Below are 19,529 nucleotides of genomic sequence, written 5' to 3' on the forward strand. Positions count from 1 at the left end.
GCAAGAGACTTCAGGAGGGTAGAGACAGCCGCTCCTGGCCTCAGCCCATTCCTGGCACTCAGGGCTCACTACAGCTCAGGGAATGCCTGTTGTTGGAATGACTTAAGGAAAGGCTGAAAGGAGGGGAAATGCTGGTGACCCCCTGTGGCCTGGGACGTGAATGGGGCTCAAGGTCATCCCCATTCTCACTCCCCCACCTCCCAGCCCTGCCCCCAAGGAATGCTCAAGACTCTCCTGCTTTTCTTCCAAACTGCTGAAGTTAGATCTTCCCCCTTCTTCCTTAGGCATGTTGGTGAGACCTGCCTCTTCTTAAGGGAGGGGCTGAGACTGCCAAGAGTTTGTGACAGGGGTCCCCTCCATGGTAGGTCCTGAGCAGGCCCTCCCTTCCAGGGCCCTGGGCTTGGCTTCCTCACCAGCAAGTCACCCGGAGCTTGAACCCTCTAGAAAAAGCTTTCGGCTTGTGCTGAGGAAGCAAGTGGCATCACTGTGCCCAGTTGCAGAAGAGACCTCACCACTTCCTGGGCTGGCTTTCTCTGAGTTCTGTGAGATACAGCTCTGGTTCCATAACTTTTAAGCCTCCCCCCCCACCGCTGCTCACCCTCTCCCCGCCCCACCCAATGCAAAAGTAGTCTCTGCCTATTAGGAAAATTCCAGGCAGTACAGGGATATGTGGAGGATATTTCAAGAACTAAAAATATTTGGGGTAGGGGGTCTGACCTGGGTTCAGCTTAGAATTCCTCCATTGTGTGACACCCCCACCCCGCCAGTTTCCCTGTCTGTAAAATGGGAATAATAATATACCTGCCCCGCAGAGTAGGTGTCAGATTGCCTTCTTGTTTGGTAAGTTTCTGGCACAAGGTAGTAACTACTTGTTAAATAAATAGAGACTCAGGGCAGGGTCTAGGAGAGGACACACCGAATTGTTGAGAGGATGATGTGCCAGGGAGGGGGGCCTCTTACATAATATTTTAATATCTTTTTAATTCAAGGAGAATGTGTTCTTGTAGCACTTGTGTAATTAAAACTTGAAATAAAAGTACACCCCCGCACTTCCTCCCCCGTCTTTAGAACTCCGGAGCCGCTGCTCCCCCCTCGCCCACCGCAGGCCAGCGGCCCTCTGGGCAGCAGACATAGGGGGTGGATTCGCCCCGGGCCTCGGCGGCTGGGACAGTACAAGTCCCCGACACGTATTTACATGACAAGGGTTCCCGAGCGTTTCTCGGAGCAGTCCGGGGCGTTTCTACAGGAGTTCTAGTTTTCCGCAGTCGACCTCCTCTAGGTCGAGATAAATTGCGCGGGGGGCGCAGTGGGCTTGGGGCCTCTTGGAGCTGCAGATCTGGAATCGGGGAGTTGACTGCGAAATCAGGTAACGGATGACCTGAAGGACTCCCCGCCTTTTCCTAATTTCCCCTGCTCCGAGTCCGAAGGACCTCGTGCTCCTTTGAAGAGGGACAAGCTTCCCCCCAAAGCCTCGGTCAAGGACCCCGAGGCCCGGGTTGGGGGGAACGCACCCACAAAGGCTGGGACCCAATCCCGTTCTCCAGGGCCTGGCCTGCGCCGGGCAGAGCTTCCAAACTGACCGCCGTTTGGGAGGGGACGCGGCACCCTTCTTTCGTCGCGCAGGTCCCGGGTCTACGCGGACCGCCTTTCTCTGGCCCTTTAAGAGCCCGCCCCCTTCCCCGTCACCCCGCCCCGCGGCCCGGGGAGGGGGTGCGGGAGAACCTCGGCGGGGATTGGCGCAGCGCGCGCCCCCTCCCCGGCCCCCGCGCGGTGGGAACCGGCAGCCCCGTCTAGCGCTGACGTCAGACCGTCTGCCTGCCTCCGACCGCGGTCTCGGAGCGAAACCCGATCTCCTTGGACTTGAATGAGGAGGAGGAGGCGGCGGCGGCGGAGGCGCTCGGCTGGGGGAAGCTAGCAGCAGAGGCTCAGCCCCGCCGGCAGCGCGCGCCCCGGCTGCCAGCCCATTTCCCGGACGCCACCCGCGGGCACTGCGGACGCCCCCGGGGCTGCGGAGGGGCAGCCGGGGGGGGGGAGGAGGTGGGCGCAGAGGAGCGCGGCCCCGAGCTCTGAGTCCCGCGGCGCCCCGGTAACTTGGCAGCGCCCGGAGCCCGGCGAGCCGGGGCGCGCCTTCCCCGCCGCGCGCCTCCTGCATGCGGGGCCCGAGCGCCGGGCGCCGGCCGGAGCCCCCCCCGGCCGCCCCCGAGCCCCCTGCGCCCCGCGCCGCGCCGCCGCGCCGTCCATGCACCGCTTGATGGGGGTCAACAGCACCGCCGCCGCCGCCGCCGCCGCCGGGCAGCCCAATGTCTCCTGCACGTGCAACTGCAAACGCTCTTTGTTCCAGAGCATGGAGATCAGTGAGTGACCCCGCGCCCCCCTCCCCGGAGGCCCCGTCAGGTTCGGACCCCGAATCGAGATGCAGATGCTGGCGGGGGCCTGGGCCGTGCGCGCCCCCTCGGGCTGTGCGCCCTGCGCCCCGGCTGCGCCCGCCGCGCCCCGGGCGCGCCCTCCCGGCTCGCGGCAGCTGGCGGCCGGCCCGGCTTTGTCCCGCGGCGCTGAGAGCCTGGCACGGCCCCCGCTGCCCGCGCCCCGCCCGCCGGGACTCGGACCCGGGGCCGAGCGGCGCAGAGGGCGGCAGGGCGCCGTGCGCGGGAGGGCTGGGGCGGATGGATCCGTGAAGTTTCCATTTTATTTCCCTAAGGGGCAGTCGCAATGGAGCAATTAGGCCGGCTCTTTATCAACTTTGGCTTGGGGGCAGGGGGGGGGAGTCGGGCGTGTGAGACACTGTCTGGCCTGCGCGGTGTCTGGAGCTCCGGGTGTGTGTCTGGAGTGTGCGTGGCGCTGTGGGTCTCGGTCTATGTGAGTGGGTTTCCTTGCCTTCCGTGGAGTATGCTGTGACTGTGTGTCTCTGTCTGGATCTCGGCTTCCCTCTCTGTGTGTCTGGCTGCCCCAGAAATGTGTGCCCGAGTCTTCTTGGTCTCTGGGTCCCTCTGTGTCGGGGTCTGGGTGCCTCTTTCGAGTGTGTGCGTCTCTCTGAGGGTCTGGGGACCATTAGTGTCCAGGTTTCTCAGTCCAGGGCTCAGCGCTGGCAAGACGTGGATCCTGAGTGTGTGTCATTGTGTGAGTGTCTGTGTCCCCGACGCACCTATAAATAGCCTCTGTCTGGACAGCTTGGCTCAGTCTGGCTGGGACGGTGGTTACAAATGAGTCAAAGTTTGGGGCTGTCTGTATTTGGGACTGCCTTGCTCCGAAAGGGGGAGGTAGACTTAGGGTGGGGAGGAGAGTGTTTGAAGCTTGGCGCTGACTTGCCGTGCACTCGGAGAAGTTGAGAGGGGAATAAGCCTGGAGTCCCAATAGCCGTAGCCCACCCAGGTGGGCTTTGGTCTAGGTGGTGAATTGACTGCCACCCCCCAGGGGACTGCCTTCTAGCCTATACCCCTTTCCCCCGCCCATCCTTTTGGGGACCTCTTGCCTCTCTGAGCTTCAGATTCCCGGTCTTTGCCCCCAGTCACCGCAGGCAGGGGTGGCACACAGCCCTTCCCTGCAAGGGCCAGCCTTCCAGCTAGGACCAGGAGTCCAGAGGCAGCCGCCACCAAGGCAAGGGCAGTCACTGGGTGACTCATAAGCCAGTTTCCGCAGGCGGCTGCCACAGTTTTCGGCCCCTGAGCCTGTACAGTGAAGCGCAAGAGGTAAAAATAACCCGTGACCGGCCGGCTGGGGCAGGCTGGCTGGCTTTGGTGGTGGGTCCTTCCATCTGCTGGTGCCCCCCATCCCGCCCCGCCCTCCAGTCCTGGAATTGAAAGCCTTGCTCCCCCCCCCCACCCCTCCCAGCTGCCCTGCTCCAGGCCAGCAAGATGCCAGGAGAACCTGCCCAAAGCCAGCGTTTGCGGAATTGAGTTGCACTAAACCAGATTGCTTCCAAAGGCCCTTTGTGAACTCGAGAGGCTAATGAAATGCACGAGGATATTATTAAAATACGTTCACACATGTTTGGAGAGCCTTGTCCCTCGGTGGTCCCCCTCCTGTAAAGCTGCCTTAGGGAGCTCCCTCCTCCCCACCAGGGGTCAGCGTTGGCAGCCAGAACTTATCCATTATGAGGGCTGGGCACAGTCAGACATTCCACTCTTCTTCCTTTGTGTTCGGGACTTTTTAAAAAATTCATTTTTATCTCTGTGCCTTCTTGGGCTAACCAGCCCTGACAGTGTCTTGGCTGACACAGAGGGGCCATTAATTCTGTTGCCTGTTGTGACTGCTGTGCATCGGCATCCGAGAGGGACCCTTGAGGTTAGCGCCTGGAACCCGGGCCTGCTCCAGCTGGCCCCGAGGTGGCCCATTAGTCACCATGTTCCATGTATTTTTTACACACGGCCCCTGCTTCCTGGAAGAAAGCCCAGGGCTGGGAGGGAAGCGGTCTGTAAAGCACAGGTATAATATAACAGTTTGTTGCAAGTGCTAATCAGGTTTCCCGGAAATGGTCTGATGAGGAAGCCTTTAAGGCCTGGAGTTTCTTTATACAAAAAGAAGGAAGGAAGGATGAAAGGAAGGAAAGAAATGGACAGTGGCCACTGTGCATTTCCTGTGGTCTGAGTTAGGGGTTCAAGTAGGTCAGAGTTGGGATTTGGAGGTGGACAGAAGGGCAGTGTCCAGGTGGCTCCTCTTCTAGAGAAGAAGAGATGGCGCTTGGTAGTCCCTTAAGTCTTCTGGGCCTCAGTTCTCTCATCTGAAAAAGGAGACCGTGATGGTTGAAAACAAACAAACAAACAAACTCTACCATCTTTCAAGATGAGACCTCTCCCCTCCAATGTCTGGCTTGAATAGTGCTGGGCCCTGGTGTGGACTTCAGTGGCACCAGATTTCATACCCAGGGTTCATACCCTCGATTTAGAGATGCAGGGAATTGACATGAAAAGCTTTGCCCAGGCCCCCAGTCAATGCTTAGATGTAGGTACTCATGGAATGCACAGACCATCTTGAATATGGAATGGGGGTCCCAGAGTAGGGGTCCACCTTCACCTTGCGGGCTGGAGATCAGCAGCATCTCCTTTGCCCCCCGAGAGACTGGGAACTGGGTGGGCTCTGAGGATCATCTTGACTTTGACAAGACACTGCCCAGACTCTCTAGGGGCCCCATCTTTTCTGAGCCTCGAGGGGTGAGGGCTGCTTTCTGATGGGAATTCACTGTTCCCAGAACACATCCCTTGAAAAAATACACCCGTTTTTGTAAACGAGCCAGGGGTCTTGGAATCAGACACAGCCAGCTCAAGTGACAGCCCACCGGAGATGATCGCTGAGGAGTCGGATACGCTGACTTTTGAGGAAAGGATTCCTCCTGGCACACGTTTGCATTTTTCTTGGCATTCTTTGACCTCTTTTTAGTTCTTCTGTGTCTGTTAGAAATCACCCCCTTTCTCCTCCAGCTTCTGCTTGTGACTTTTGGGGGCAGACAGGTGCTCACTCTGCTTTCAGGACAGGCTGAACTGTGGGGCCAGACAATAACCAGCTGTTGGTTCTGGTGGCAGTATTTCGGGAGGATCCTGGGAGGTGCGGCTGTGCTAGCCGTGCCCTGCACCTCTGCAGCAGTGTCTAATGTGGGAGCTTTTTTTTTTTTTTGGTAAAACACTGGCATCATGAGCCTCTGATTCCTCTTCTCTGACCTCTCCTCTGATCCCGAAGATCTTCTTGGGCACTAGAGACTCAGAAACTCATAGGACAACCCAATTTTCTGGCAGTTTGTGTGGCACGTGTGCTGTGCATGTGTAACACTTGAATCCCGGGGGATGACAACCCAGGCTCTAGGATGCCTGGGCCAGACAGTTCCTTGCTGGGACGAAGGGGACGATTGTCTTGGATGTTGGCGTTTTACCCAGCATCCTGGCCTCTACCCTCGAGAGATCAGGAATAGGATTGTCCTCCCCCCAACAAGTTGTAACAACCAAGAATGTCTCCAGACTTTGGCAGGTGCCCTCTTGAGAGGCACATTGTCCCTGGCTGACAACCGCTGTTTTAATCAGTTACTGGCTTTTCCAAGGGGACTGGGTGGGGGAGGAGGGCAGAGATGACCATCAGTTCCCTTCCGAAATCAGTCCCCGTGAAGCCCAAGTTGGCACCTGCCACTCATCCACGTAGCCTTTACTGAGCACCGTTGTATGCCACACGGGGAAGATTGGAGCTCCTTTTTGAGGAAATTTCCAGTTTTTGCCTTGAATTTGCTTTTACCACCAGGAAAGACGCAGGCACCCGTGAAAACAGATATTTCAGGTTTCTGGTTAACCTAGTGATTCAACACCAGCTTTTACACCCGTGGGCCCTCTCAGTTGGGACTTTTAACCCACATGTTTTCTGTCTGGGTTTTAGGTTGAGGTGCTGTAAGAGGCTGAGTTTTGACTGGATCTCAGGTCAGGCCCTTGGCCATGGCTTCCCAGGAGGCCTGGGTCAAGCCAGCTACGTCGCCCAGTGTGACCTGAGGTTAGGGGTGAGCTTAGTGTTTGTCAAAACAGAATAACTAGTGGCTCTTGTGCACACATGCATACACAGGCACACACGTGCGTGTGCACACACACCCCTCGACATGGAAATACACACGCACACATATGGGTTCACATAGTCAGCTGCTACCACTTTCTGCCTTTCCTGCCAGCTTCTCTTGGGGTTGGGAATGGTTACAGCTTCTTCTGGGCATGTGAGAAAAATAAAAAGGAAAAAAGTTCACACACTCTTCCTCCCCGATGAGTTGTGCAAATATATGCACTCTCCGTTTAAAAGAGAAGGGAGATGGAGCTGTGGGTGAGGCTGCAGGGGAGAGGAGGCTGGCAGCGGGGAGTGGGGAGGGGCACTTCTTATGTTTGGGACTGCAAGATGCGAAAGATGCATTTGCACCCCAGTAATCCCAGAGCAATGGCACCCCACTCCAGTACCCTTGCCTGGAAAATCCCATGGACGGAGGAGCCTGGTAGGCTACAGTCCATGGGGTCGCTAAGAGTCAGACACGACTGAGCGGCTTCACTTTCAGTTTTCCCTTTCATACACTGGAGAAGGACATGGCAACCCACTCCAGTATTCTTGCCTGGAGAATCCCAGGGACGGCGGAGCCCGGTGGGCTGCCGTCTATGGGTTTGCACAGAGTCGGACATGACTGAAGCGACTTAGCAGCAGCAGCAGCAATCCCAGAGCAACCAGCTCAGGTGTGCCTAGGTACCCGCCTCCATGTACCTGCCCCACCTCGTCTAGCCCAGGGCCAGGGTTTTTAAATGCTTATGGTTCCAGCAATTGTCAAAACATTAAGAAAGTGTTGGAGAGGAGGGTGCTGGTGGTGGACCCCCACCAGGAGGGCCCGCATGGCCTTGTCGCCTCCCGTGTTATCACCCAGGGAGAAGTTGGCAGGCAGCTTGGCACCTGGGATCCTGAACAAAGAGAAGGAGCTCTGACAGGTTGAGTGCTGGAGGCTCTACTCCTGCCTGCCTTGGGCTCTTGTGTGGCGCACATGCTGAGTAGCAGATCAAGGCTGAGGACCCATTCTGTGCTTTTTAAAAGTTGTTGTATGCACATGTGCCTGTGTGTGCGTGTGAGGTACCCTTGGTTGGGATAGGGCTGGGTGCTGTGTGTGCCACACGCCCCTTCATCTTTGTGTGCCCGTGGAGCAGAAAGGATGTACCCGCTGCTTGGGGGCTTCCCGAGGCCCCAAGAGCACGGCTCAGGGGGGCAAACTTGTTGTCCTTGGGGAGGGGGGAAGCTGCAGAGAACCAAGGGCAGAAGTGCCACCGAAAGGAACATGGGCCCTATGAGGCCAGATCTCCCAGTTTCAGGGGACTGAGCTAGATTCTGTTGTAAAACTCCTGAATTTTAAGTACAAGCAATTCCTTGTTTTTTCACCTGCTTGCAGACCCTTTCCATCCCGAGGACCACAGTGGGTTCAGAGCCAGAGGAATGAAAGCTCCACCCCCGTATCAGCATGCTGGCTATGTCACCGCTCACAGTCCCTTGTCCCTTGACCCATCTGTCAGGCTGGGTGACAACAGCTCCCATGTGCTGGGGTGTTGTGAGGATTCTCGAGGAGTCTGGCCTGCTGTTTGCACCCTGTGTTCCTGAGGGTCAGCGGTGACAGTGGGTGAACTTGGCCCATTGACCTACTTGTCCTGTCCCCTAGCAGTCACACTGGCCCTTCATCCATTGAGAAGACCTTCAGAAGAGGGTTTTCCCACTCTGAGCCTGGGGTGCCAGAATTGGCTGGGAATGTTGGAATGAACAGGTCCATGCGGGACCATGACCTTGAGAGTGGAGGTGACTGAATATTTGTGTATTTCATTGTCCCTGGCTGGCAAACCCCCAGCACATCCGCCCTTGGTCTAGAAGCTCCAGACATCTGTTAGGGTCCCCTGCTGGGTTCCTGGAGCCCACAGCCCACTTTGGAGGCAGAAGCTGGGCACTGGGGCTGTGTGCGGCCCTGAAGTCAGCACCACCCTGACCTCAGATACCCACTGGATCCATTCCTTAAGATGGGAGCTCATAGCTCAGAGACTCGGAATGGTGTGAGACTTGTTTTGAAAATTCGTTTCCTTTTTTAACAAGTGAGTGTACAGGGGTCGTGAGGTGGCCATCATAAAGATACTCCAGTCTTCTTTTTTTTGGGGGGGGTCTCACATCTCAGCCTCTGAGCCACCTGCATCTGAAGTCACGTCAACTTCTCTTTCTTTGGGTGACAGCACAAAGCCAAACCCTGACACCGTGGGGTCTCGCCAGGGCCTCCTCAGGCACCAGTGAGGTGTCTGTCGGCAAGCTGGGAAAGGGCCCAGAATGGCTTGCCAACAGGAGCCGGGGCTTCAGCACCCCAGGAGAGGCTGAGAAAGGTTTGGGGCATCCCCAGGCTTTCCCAGAGCCACAGAGCAGCTTCTGTCTTCTGTTTCCAGGGTGACTGATGGATTTTTGTTTCCACTCCCTTTCCTAGCTGGATATGGAGAGCTTATTATGTGCCAGGCACTAGTGACGCATTTTTCTTCATCTTCAAAACAACTCTGTAAGAGAGCTGTTGCTGTCACCAATTTGCAGATGCAAACAGTGGGGATCAGAGAGGGTAAGACACTTGCTCCAGGTCACACAGCCAGGAACTGATGTTCTGCTGGGATTCACATCTCAGTTCCCTGACCCTGCAGCCCATGCTCTTGTGATTTCTTCCCCATGACACCACACCAACTCCCATTCATTAGGGAGAAGCACCAACAAATCTCAGGGCACATAGTTATGTCCTTTTCACTCTGACAGTGCACCGGCTGACTGTTCGTGGGAAAGGCCTCATCAAACACATGTCCTGCATCAGGCTAGCTCTGTCTCCAGCTCCTTCCCCCACCTCCAAATCACCACCGTCCGATCTGGTGTCAGGGGCTTGGAAAGTCACCCAGGACTGTCCCTGGAGGGGCCATATCCTGACTTTTCCAGGATTTCCAGATCGTCTGGGGTCTGGGCATGCCAGCCTTCTGGCCAGGGTGAAATGATGAGTATCTAGACTTTATAGGGGACCTGTGTGGAGCAGAGCATCCCAGACTAGTCATTCCTGTTTGGGCTCCAAGAGCCGTCTGTGGGTCTCTCCTTCCAGACCTGTCTGTAGTGTTGAATATTGTGTAATGAGTTGTGTCATCTCTCTCTCTTCTGGTTACCAAGTGCTGAGAGGTTGGAGATGCTATCACTTGTGTTCATTATATCTTGAACCTGGTTGGTACCTTGTGTATGAGGGGGGATGGAAGGGAGCGGGGCTGGACAGGCAGACTCCTAAAAGATTCCAGGCAGGACAGGATGTGGTCAGGATATAGACCTGCAAGACCATCCTTTTGGGGCTCCATCCTGGGCCTCTGCTTGGCCCTCTGCAGAACATAGGGGAGGTTAACACCCACTTCAGAAATTGTCAAGATAGTCGCCCAGCAATCAAAAACACCTCTGGCACAAAATGCCGTTTTGAATACTAGAGAGATTTTCACTGTTTGTTGGGGGGAAAGCTGTGCCCCCTCCCATCCTCCTCCCACCATCTCTCCTGAAGACCTCAGAGCTGCACGTAGGGGCAGGTGCAGAAGCCCACGCAGACACGCCCCTGCCACCGCTGCCTTGGCCAGGGAGGTTGGGGGTCTCTTAGTGTCACTTTAGTGCCACTAGACTTCCCTGGTGGTGCAGTGGTAAAGAATCTGCCTGCCAATGCAGGAGACTCAGGTTCAATCCTTGGGTCAGGAAGATCCCCTGGAGAAGGAAATGGCAACCCACTCCAGTATTCTTGCCTAGAGAATCCCATGAACAGAGGAGCCTGGCGGGCTACAGTTCATGGGGTCACAAAAGAGTTGGACACGACTGAGCGCCTGCACAAGAGCTTAGAGGTGACAAAGGCATGTCACCAGGACCTGCCCCACGTCCCCAGAAGGAGGATTTCTAGGGCAACTCTTTTCTGCACACATTTGCTTCAGACTTGGGGTGTTTTTCGGTTGCCCTTTCCGTTTGGCGTTAGCTCTGACGTGACTGTGAAACCCGTAGATTGGAAGGGGTGAGGCAGCTACTGTGAGGTTCCAGGTAGTTATTGGATCCTCCTAATTTTCCCGCAGAGTCTGATAATGTATTTGTTTTTCATTGGGGTAGGGGTGGGAGGAAGAAGGGGTAAGTCTCTGGACTTACTGTCGAAGCCTCTGCCATGCGCTTGCTCCGATGTTGGAAGCATCAGGAAATGTGGAGTCTGATTTTCTCTTCTTTCCCTTTAGATGTATTTATGGAAAGAAAAAGTGAAAGTGTTTGTCACTCAGTCGTGTCTGACTCTTTTGTGACCCCATGCACTGTAGCCCACCAGGCTTCTCTGTCCATGGGATTCTCCAGGCAAGAATGCTGGAGTGGGTTACCATTCCCTTCCCCAGGAAATCTTCCTGACCCAGGGATCAAACCTGGGTCTCCTGCATTGCAGGCAGATTTTTTATCATCTAAGCCACCAGGGGGGCCCTCAGATGTATTCCTAACTACAGTCATGTACTGTTGTATCAGTGGGCTTGGGAAATGGCTCTCCTGGCAGAAAAGAGAGCTTCACTTATTTGGTAACGAGTGTAAAATCCGAGTGACTCTGACCTCCACAAGCCAGCTCTTAATGTCCCACTGTCCACCGTCCTCTAGAAACACCTCCTGGTGCTCCATGCATGGCACCAGTGCTCGGCTCCCCGGAGCTGGACAGATACAACTGAACCATTAGGCAGTCATGTGGGTTTGAGACACCAGTTTCCCTTTGATGTTTGGAGAAGTGGTCCCGTATCTTTTGTCCCTGATATGGACTTTGGTGGTGATGGGGGCTGGCAGCAGTGCCACATTCTACGTGGGATGGATACAACTTCTGCATGATACTGGCACAGAGTAGATGTTCAATAAACAGTGAAACAGTGGGTGAAAGAGTGGATTGTGGTGTTCCTTCATTTCCTCCGGGGCCACTGGGAGCACACGGTGAGGTTCTGTAAACTCCTGGCCCTTGGCCTGCCTGCCAACCTTGACCATACAGATGGGGAAACATATGCAGGTCACGTCAGGCTTTAGGGACAGAAGAGTCTCTGTTGGTCCTTAAGATCTACAGGAGCTGGTGTTTCCATCCCTGGCTTTGCAGGTGGGGACAAAAGTGACACATTCAGCCATGAATCTGTTTGGGTGTCAGTGGTTAAGGATACAGAAATATATACTTTAATATATAAAACCATGTTCATGCATGTGTGTTTAGTTGCTTCAGTTGTGGCTGCCGCTTTTTGACCCTGTGGACAGTAGCTATCCAGGCTCCTCTGTTCGTGGGATTCTCCAGGCAAGAATACTGGAGTTGGTTGCCATGCCCTCCTCCAGGGAACCTTCCTGATCCAGGGATCGAACCCACATCTCCTATGTCTCCTGCATTGTAGGCGGATTCTTTACCAAGGGAAAGCCCATAAAACCATGTGTCATTGGATATAAGAAATATACATACATATATTTATAGTATAAAACATGCAGAAAATTTTAAGATGGGTGCATTCCACCCAAGACTAGGAGACATCTCTGAGGTCCCTCTACTCAAGGCTGTGGGGGAACCTCCCCACCTCTCCCTGCACGTATGCTCAGGACTGAACCTGAGGCTTTCCTTGGCTTTGCCCTGGGCTCCCTCGGAGATGAAATCAGGACTCTCAGGCTCTGTCTTTGGAAGCAATAGAAGTGGGCTCTAAGTCTGTTTTCCTGCACATGTGTGGCAAAGAAACTGCCCTTTCTCTAAAGAGGTTTTCTCAGCCCCACTCGTCTTGGGTACCTGGTTGCCAACTACTCATCCAGAGTGGATTTTGCAGGACGGCCCCGCTGCCCCCTTGTCCTGCATTGCCCGAGATGGTCCAGGCAGCTGCCTGTAAGAAGGGCTGCCGCCCGAGAGTATCAGCCAGGGGCGAGCTCAGGTTTGTTCTCACTCATGGGACTTTGCCCACCAGCGTCAGACATTGCTGAGGGGGATGCTTTCTACTGTGCTCAAGCTGCCCCATGAGGTTCAGATGCTTGGCCCACAAGCGTCAAGTCTCGGGTTCAATCCCTGGGTCAGGAAGATCCCCTGGAGAAGGAAATGGCCACCCACTCCAGTATTCTTGCCTGGAGAATCCCACAGACAGAGGAGCCTGGCAGGGAGCCACAGTCCATGGGGTCGAAAAAGAGTCAGACACGACTTATCAACTAAAGAACAACAACAAAAGCTGCCCCGTAAGGTTCAGATGCCTGGTCAACAAGCATCAACCCACGCCCTGTGGGGTGATTGGTCCCAGAGGCCACACTCCCACTAGGGAAGCTTAGAATTTGCACGTGGCCACCACAAACTGTTTCTGAATCAACCTAAATTTTATAGCAGGTAGAGTAGCTGATATTCCTCCAGTGGATGTCAGTTGAGATATGGCAGGAGAGTTTGGTGACTGTAGGTCATGTGTTTCAAAACCCTGATCAGGGAAAGGAGAATGTGTATGGTCTGTTGTGGCTGCTACACGTAGATCAATGAAATAAACGTTAATACCAAGACATTTGGTAAGACTCAGTGCATATGTGCTTACTTCCAGACATTGCTCATGTGGCTATACATTTTAAGGTCTTAAATAACTGTCCAAAAGAAAGTAGAAAGGGAAGCGGGGGCAGGGAGGGTCCTTTCAGCCTGGAGAGCCCTGCAGGAATTTGATGACTGCCAGGGTCCCCGTTTTGCAAATTCCCAAGTATGAGAATTCAGGCTGGTCATAGGTCTAATTGCCTTCCTGAAAACAGTTTAGTCGGTAATAATTCTGTAAACCTATGAATCAACTTTGCGCAAACACCCTGAGTAATTTCTTTGTTCTTTTCTTTCTCCTTTGTAATTGGTGTCTGTAAAAGCCAAAGGTTTGGTCTGGGGAAGGTATGATTCATTTATTGGTGTCTGTGCCGCCCCGTTATCGTGCATTTCAGAATGCCGTCGCGGTGAGCCCAGGGTGATTCATAAGGGGCTGAGCTGAGCAGCCGACAGAGGTCACAGCCATAGGGAAACGATTTTTCCTAATCTGTTTATGGTATGGGAGAGGGAGGTGGCTGTATTGAGGTGATGGGAAGAGTGTCAATTACATTGGTGAGTATAACCGATTAAATAACACTGGCCAGCCCTTTGAGCATCCCTGCATTTGCCACTGTTGATGGTCCTTGATGGACCACAGCTAAATGCACTCCTATCTCGGATATATCTCTCCCACATTTATGGATGCCGATCTCTTGAGCAGGCTGACATGTAGGGACAACCCCATCAAGCCTCGAGCAGAGTTTCAACCCAAAAGCCGCAAAGGCAGAGAATGTTGCCTTTTTAAAAAGTCTCTGCACTGGGTCCACCATGGGACAGTTGAAATATCCAGGTTTAAGGGGCTTCCTGGGTGGCTCAAGTGGTAAAGAATCTGCCTGCCAGTGTAAGAGAAGCAAGCTCGATCCCTGGGTCAGGAAGATCCCCTGGAGAAGGAAATGGTAACCCATTCCAGTATTCTTGCCTGGAGAATCCCATGGACAGAAGAGCCTGACAGGCTACAGTCCATGGGGTCGCAAAGAGTCAGACACGACTGAGTGACTGAATACACACAATACGCATGCAAGGGCCAGGGGCCACTCCTACCCCCTGTCCATTTCTCTAACAAGGATAGTTATTAGATGTTTGCAGTTGTCAAGACTTTGCAGTAACCTTTAGTATGTGGAGACTTAAACACGTGGAGCCGCTATTTTGTCTAGTTTTATTAGTTACTTTTGGCCCTAAATAAAAATGTCACCGTCCTCCCATCCGGCGAGTGATTAGAGTCACCTGCTACATGGCCTAGAGGTACAATTATGATTCCAACCTCCAATCATCCACATAAATCTAGGTCCTGCCTGCTAGTGCATAATCCAGAAGTTGGTCTGTTGAGATAAGGAATGTTTCTTCTTGCGGCCCTTTCTCCTGATGTCCTCTTGTCTGGTTTATTCTGTCCGTGTGACTTGCTCCATTGTTTCCTGTCCTCTTCATCAGCTCAGGTGTCTGTGGATTCCCAGCTCCTCTGTGTCTTTAACATAGTTAGAAGAGAATCTAGCTGGTACTTACTGAGCTGCTTTGTGACTTTCACAGTGGGGATCAAGAATGTGGACATGGCATTTGAGCCAGCACTCCCCTTGTTGCCCATGACAGACATTGCTAATCGATCCCAGCATGGGGGAGCAGCAAGGGCTCCAGAAGTCCTGGAAGAGGAGGAATCAATCCTGCATGCAGCCACCGAGACTCCCCATCTGCTCGGCCTGTCACACGGAGGCCATTGGGCTGCCTGACAAGTCAGGAACCGCCCCTACTGTCAGATCTAAGGCTGTGCCGCCACCTCGATGTGACCCAGATCCCGGCTTCAGCTGTCAGGCCTGGGTTCCTTACAGTTCTCCGGACTTGTTCCTGGTGAGATCTGGAATAAGACCCCTACCCATGTTACTCTTGCCCCCCAGACAGTACTTCAGTTGTCTTTCTTTATAGTCGGGGTCACCAACTCAAACGTCACAGAAACCTCTGTTTTCACCTTGAATGTGCATTGTGGCATTCCTTTACACTCTAGTAAGAATGAGCTCTGGACCCTTCCCTGGAATAGACTCAGGAGATGGGTATGGAATTCAGAAAAAAGACCAGGAGAGGAGACAAGCTGGGCAGTCAGTATCTGGGGACTGAGCCTCCAGTGACTTTGTTTGTTTTGTTTTCTTGGCGATCGCCTTAGTGGCTTTGTGGCTTTTCGAACCCTAGCTAGTCTTGCTGATGGTCTCGGTTGCTCACCGAGCATCATGCACGCCCTTGTGGCAGCCTCATTGGCATGGAGGAGGTGGAGCCGGGGCACGTGCCAGGGTGCAGAGATCGACAGCCAGGAGCAGAGCAGGACTTGATCTTGGGCCGCGGGGCTCCAGAGTCTCTCCCCCCAGCTTCACAACCACCTGTCACCCGTGTGCTGGTGTGGCCGACTCCAGGCCTCCCGCCTTTGCCCTCCGGCTTTTGCAGCTGGCCTGGCATCCTGTTCCTCCCTCCTCCGCACACTCTTCTTCTTGGAATGGTCATGGGCAGCCGTCCGGGGCTTGGGGCCAGCAGGAACAGGGCTCTGTCCTGGGTCAGATTGCCGCTGATGGGAGAAAGGTGTCATGATGACCTGTGGGATGCTGGACTCCTGGTGTGGTTGCCTCGGCAGAGGGGTGAGAAGAGGGTCCAGAGACCATTCCCACTGAAGACCCTCTCCAGTCCCTTTCTCAACCCTGCCTTTCTCCATTCTGCTGTCTGTGGAAGCCACAGCTGCAGCGCCTCTGCAACCCTGACCCTCAGACGCACCCCAGGGCGGGAGCAGGGCTTCTTAAAACTCCCCAGGGAATTCCAGGGTGCAGTTGGGGTTAAACCCCGCTGGGCTGGGCCCCCACCTGGCAGTGCTTGCAGATAGAGAAACTGAGATCCAGTTGAAGAAGTACAGGAAATCTGGGCACGAAACCCTTCTGTGGCTGATGGGAGCACTGCCACTAATAATGTCATCACTGTGAGGACAGCGGGCTGGCGGGACTCCTCGCGAGCCGGGCTGGAGCAACACTTGCAAGCGGCACTCTGAGTCAGGCAGCCGGGCCCATGGGGCCCGGGCCTCGCCTTCCAGCACCCGTCTGGCGTTCCGGGCCAGGTGCTTGAACAGCCGAGCAACGCTTGAGGCCTCTGCCTGCCATGGTGCAGGGGGATGGTCTGGGGCCTGGTGGCTGGAGTGGTAGCCAGGGGCTGTATGTTACTGTCTATTGGGTGGGGCACCTGGTTTCGCCAGGATGAGGACGAGCACCCAGTGTCGTGGCTTCCTCTTCTACTCCCTGTGGCTGCCAGACACAGCCTGAAACCTGGCGTTCGACTGGATCTGCCCCCTCCTTTTGCCTCCTGCATTCTTGGTTTACCTCTGTGTGGCTTTCTGCTTCATTGGGGGTGGCACCTTGCTTCTTGAAGGGGCGTCACACAGAGGCAGGAATAGGGCACTGGTGGGCTTGTAGCCGAAGGCAGAATGTTCCAGACATAAGGTTTTCCCATCACTGAAGCCCCCGATGAGCCCTGCTTATACCTCTGTCCCCTACCATCTCTCCCCATCTCCTCCCTTCTTAATTTTGTTCTCTGTAAAACAGGCTTAATTGAAACCCGGGGTTCTTGTGAGAAGGAAGACACTGAAAAGGCCCAGTCAGATCTCACCAGCTGCCCCTTCTTGTCCCTCCAGTTGTTAAACTTCCTCTTGAAATCTGTGTTTTCCCCTGCTGTGGTGTGTTTATTGAGGTATAATTTATAGGCATAAAGTGCACAGACGTTAAGTGGACACTGTGATGAGTTTTGGCAAGTGTCTGTGTCTTTGACAACCATCCAGGTCAAGAGGAAGGTCCTTCTGGCTCCCCATAAGCCCCTCTGCCCCTTGCCCCTTTGCACCTGCCCCCTGAGGCAGTCACTGCAGATTCCATCACCAGAGATTAAATGTTCCAAGTGGAGAGCTTTGCATAAATGGAGTCACACCGTATGTTCTTTTTGTTTGCTTTCTTTCACTCAGCCTCCTGACTTTGAGGTCCGTCCGTGTTGTGTGTCTCAGTTGTGGTTCCTTTTTATTTCTGAGCAGCTCGCCATTGTATGGATCAACCACGGGGCTGCTGTTCACACAGGGGAAAGCCTAGTCAAAGGCACATGAACCCAAAGGAATGACTGTTTAACGGTGGAATTCCAGGAGCCTCCATGGGGAAGAGGTTTTATAACCTGAATCTGAGCCCCATAAATGGGCATCGAGGACCTGGGTGTCTATTCAGCTCCAGCACGGGGGGCTCAGGATGGTGGCAGAGGCATTGGAAACTTAGCAGGCCATACTTCTGCCGCTGCCTAGCACGATTGCACCAGCCGCAGAGGCCAGTCCTCCAGCCTGCCTCACCTGGCCCGCATTCCTCTGCAAGGAATGAGGATGTGGGTGACCCCAGACAGGTGTGAATCATGTCTGGGGAGGTGGTTACTCAGAGGCAGAGAGCACTGAGGCTGAGTTCCTGCTGGCTGATGCTGACAGATAGCTCGGACCTTGGGATGGAGCTGTGTGTCCTGGGGGTTGGGCATGCCTCATTGGGGAGTGTGGAGCTGGCAGAAGGGGTCCTCGACACTTGGATTCGAGTGTTGCCTGAAGAAGGAAAGGACCCTCGCAGAGTGGCTTTAGAGATAGAGTGCCAGTTTAGAATCACAGCTCTGTCACTCCCCAGGCCTCAGTTCTTCATCTGTAAAATGGGGGTGCTAGTAAGTGTGCTGACTCTCTGGGCTGCATGTGACAATGCACAGCTCACTTACAGGTATTTACTGAATGCCAGGCACCATGCTACATGCAGCTTTGCAGGAGCTGCTGTTACTAGACTTGTTTTTCAGATGGGCAGACAGACCGAGGCTCAGAGGACAGGAGTCACTTGCCCAAGGGCACACGAGGATAATTGGCTGAGTTAGATCTGGGACCCCTTGACACCACTTGAGTCATAACCTTCTGCCCTTGTAAGTTCAGAGAAATTGACAGACCCAAAGCCAACTGGCAGCCCGTGAGAAAACCTCAGATGGCATGTGGATGGGCATTTTAGATTTAATAGTTATGTTCTTAGGTTAAAAGATGTTGAATGTAAATTAGGAAGGATGGGACAAGCAAAGTGCATCATTGATTTCATGAGTGTTGCTTAAAACAAGGCTACGTAGTCAAAGGGATTGAATATTTACTTTTTTTAAATATCAAGAAATTTGAATTCCTACAACAGGTTATTTGGAAATGGTAAAAGTCAGGAAGGCTGGTTGAAGTGATGTTTAAGGTGCACTTCCCAAGGAGTCCTCGGGGGTCTTTAATAAGCAATTATAGGCTCACAGCACTTTGCTCTTTGCCCCTCTAGGGTCAGCTGGCCATTTGAAGGTCGGGGTCAACTCAGTTCTAATGAGATCAAGGTCGCAGGGTCATGTCAGAGGAGGGAAGCCAAGGGGATAGTTCATGGGCAGGGAGTTATGGATGGAGCGAGAAGCCCTCGTCCTTCCCCTAGCCACACAGCTCCAAGCAGCTTCCTGCAGGTGACAGGCTCTGGCTTTATGCTCAGGAAGGTGGGGAGAAGCCAACCCATTGCCCTGGCGTCTGTGACCTGCTCCGCACAGCTGTGTGTCCTCGGATCTCTGTATGTGTTGGAATCAAGATTTCTGTGTTCTTTCTTTGTAAAAGAAAAAAAAAATCTCCCTAGCTTAATTGCCCTCCAGTGCCTGGAATGATGTGGTATTTTGCAGAATAGACCTGATCTATTGTGTAGGCGCCTAATGCACCTTTTTGGCTTTGGGGAGAGGCAGGCACAAGGGAAGTACAGAGCCCCATGGGTCCCAGCTCCGTCCTGGGCCTTGCAGTGGGGCATGGGCTCCTGACCAGCCATCTGCTACACTGCCCCCACCATCCCCTGATGATGTCTGGGACACGCCCCTACGTTGGGGGAAGTCCTGCCGCCTGTCTGACTTGGGGGTTGGCAGAGCTGTGTTTGTTTCAACTATTTTCAAAAAAGTCAAAGCATGTGACAGACGGTGGAGGGAGCTGTTTGAAGACCCCTTCTGAGGCTGGCATTGAGCGTCTCAGCGGTGTTACAGCTCCCTGGTGGGCCCCACTGGAGAGGCTGGTCTGATGGGGAGAACTGGGCTTCCTTCCAAAGAGCCTCAGACTCAGGGACCTTCCTGCCCCTGCACCCCCAGTCTCAGATCCCAGGCCTGGGGCCAGCCCAAAAGATCTGAGAGGAAAGGGCAAAGAGGCCGCTCTTTCAACCCACTGGCCTTACTTGTGGGACCACACAGCCCCGGCTCCCCTGCCCTCTGCTCATCCGGGCCTGCCGCCTCCCTGACTACCTGTCTAGGAATTTTTATTGCAGCCCACAGAGGCATTGCAGCTTGGCTGGAATGTGGAAGATCCTGGGCGTGTGGCAGGCATCAGACCTATGGGTCCTGGCCCCTGTGTGGGAATGCAGGCTCGGTGGCCCCTGGCCTGCTCACTGGTGACCAGGGCCTGCTCACT

At 54.2% G+C, this 19,529-nt stretch overlaps 1 protein-coding gene across 3 annotated transcripts in view; it reads left to right on the plus strand.

The window, feature by feature from the left end:
- Window positions 1-1,094: 1,094 nt before the first annotated feature.
- PMEPA1 (prostate transmembrane protein, androgen induced 1) overlaps window positions 1,095-19,529 on the plus strand; it is a 55,068-nt gene continuing 36,633 nt past the window's right edge. Inside the window, exon 1 of one of the 3 annotated variants that reach the window (XM_081552927.1) lies at window positions 1,095-1,366. Coding sequence is in view for 2 of the 3 variants with exons in the window: in XM_081552935.1 (XP_081409061.1) it covers window positions 2,240-2,354 (115 nt within the window). In the remaining variant the exon portion in view is untranslated. Of the gene's footprint in view, window positions 1,367-2,022; window positions 2,395-19,529 lie in introns of those variants that run through there. The other 2 variants (XM_081552935.1, XM_081552925.1) reach the window with 2 other exon arrangements.

Source organism: Giraffa tippelskirchi, chromosome 13 (genome assembly GCF_054371585.1).
Source record: "Giraffa tippelskirchi isolate mGirTip1 chromosome 13, T2T-mGirTip1v1.2.pri, whole genome shotgun sequence".
In the NCBI taxonomy this organism is placed as follows: Eukaryota; Metazoa; Chordata; class Mammalia; order Artiodactyla; family Giraffidae; genus Giraffa; species Giraffa tippelskirchi.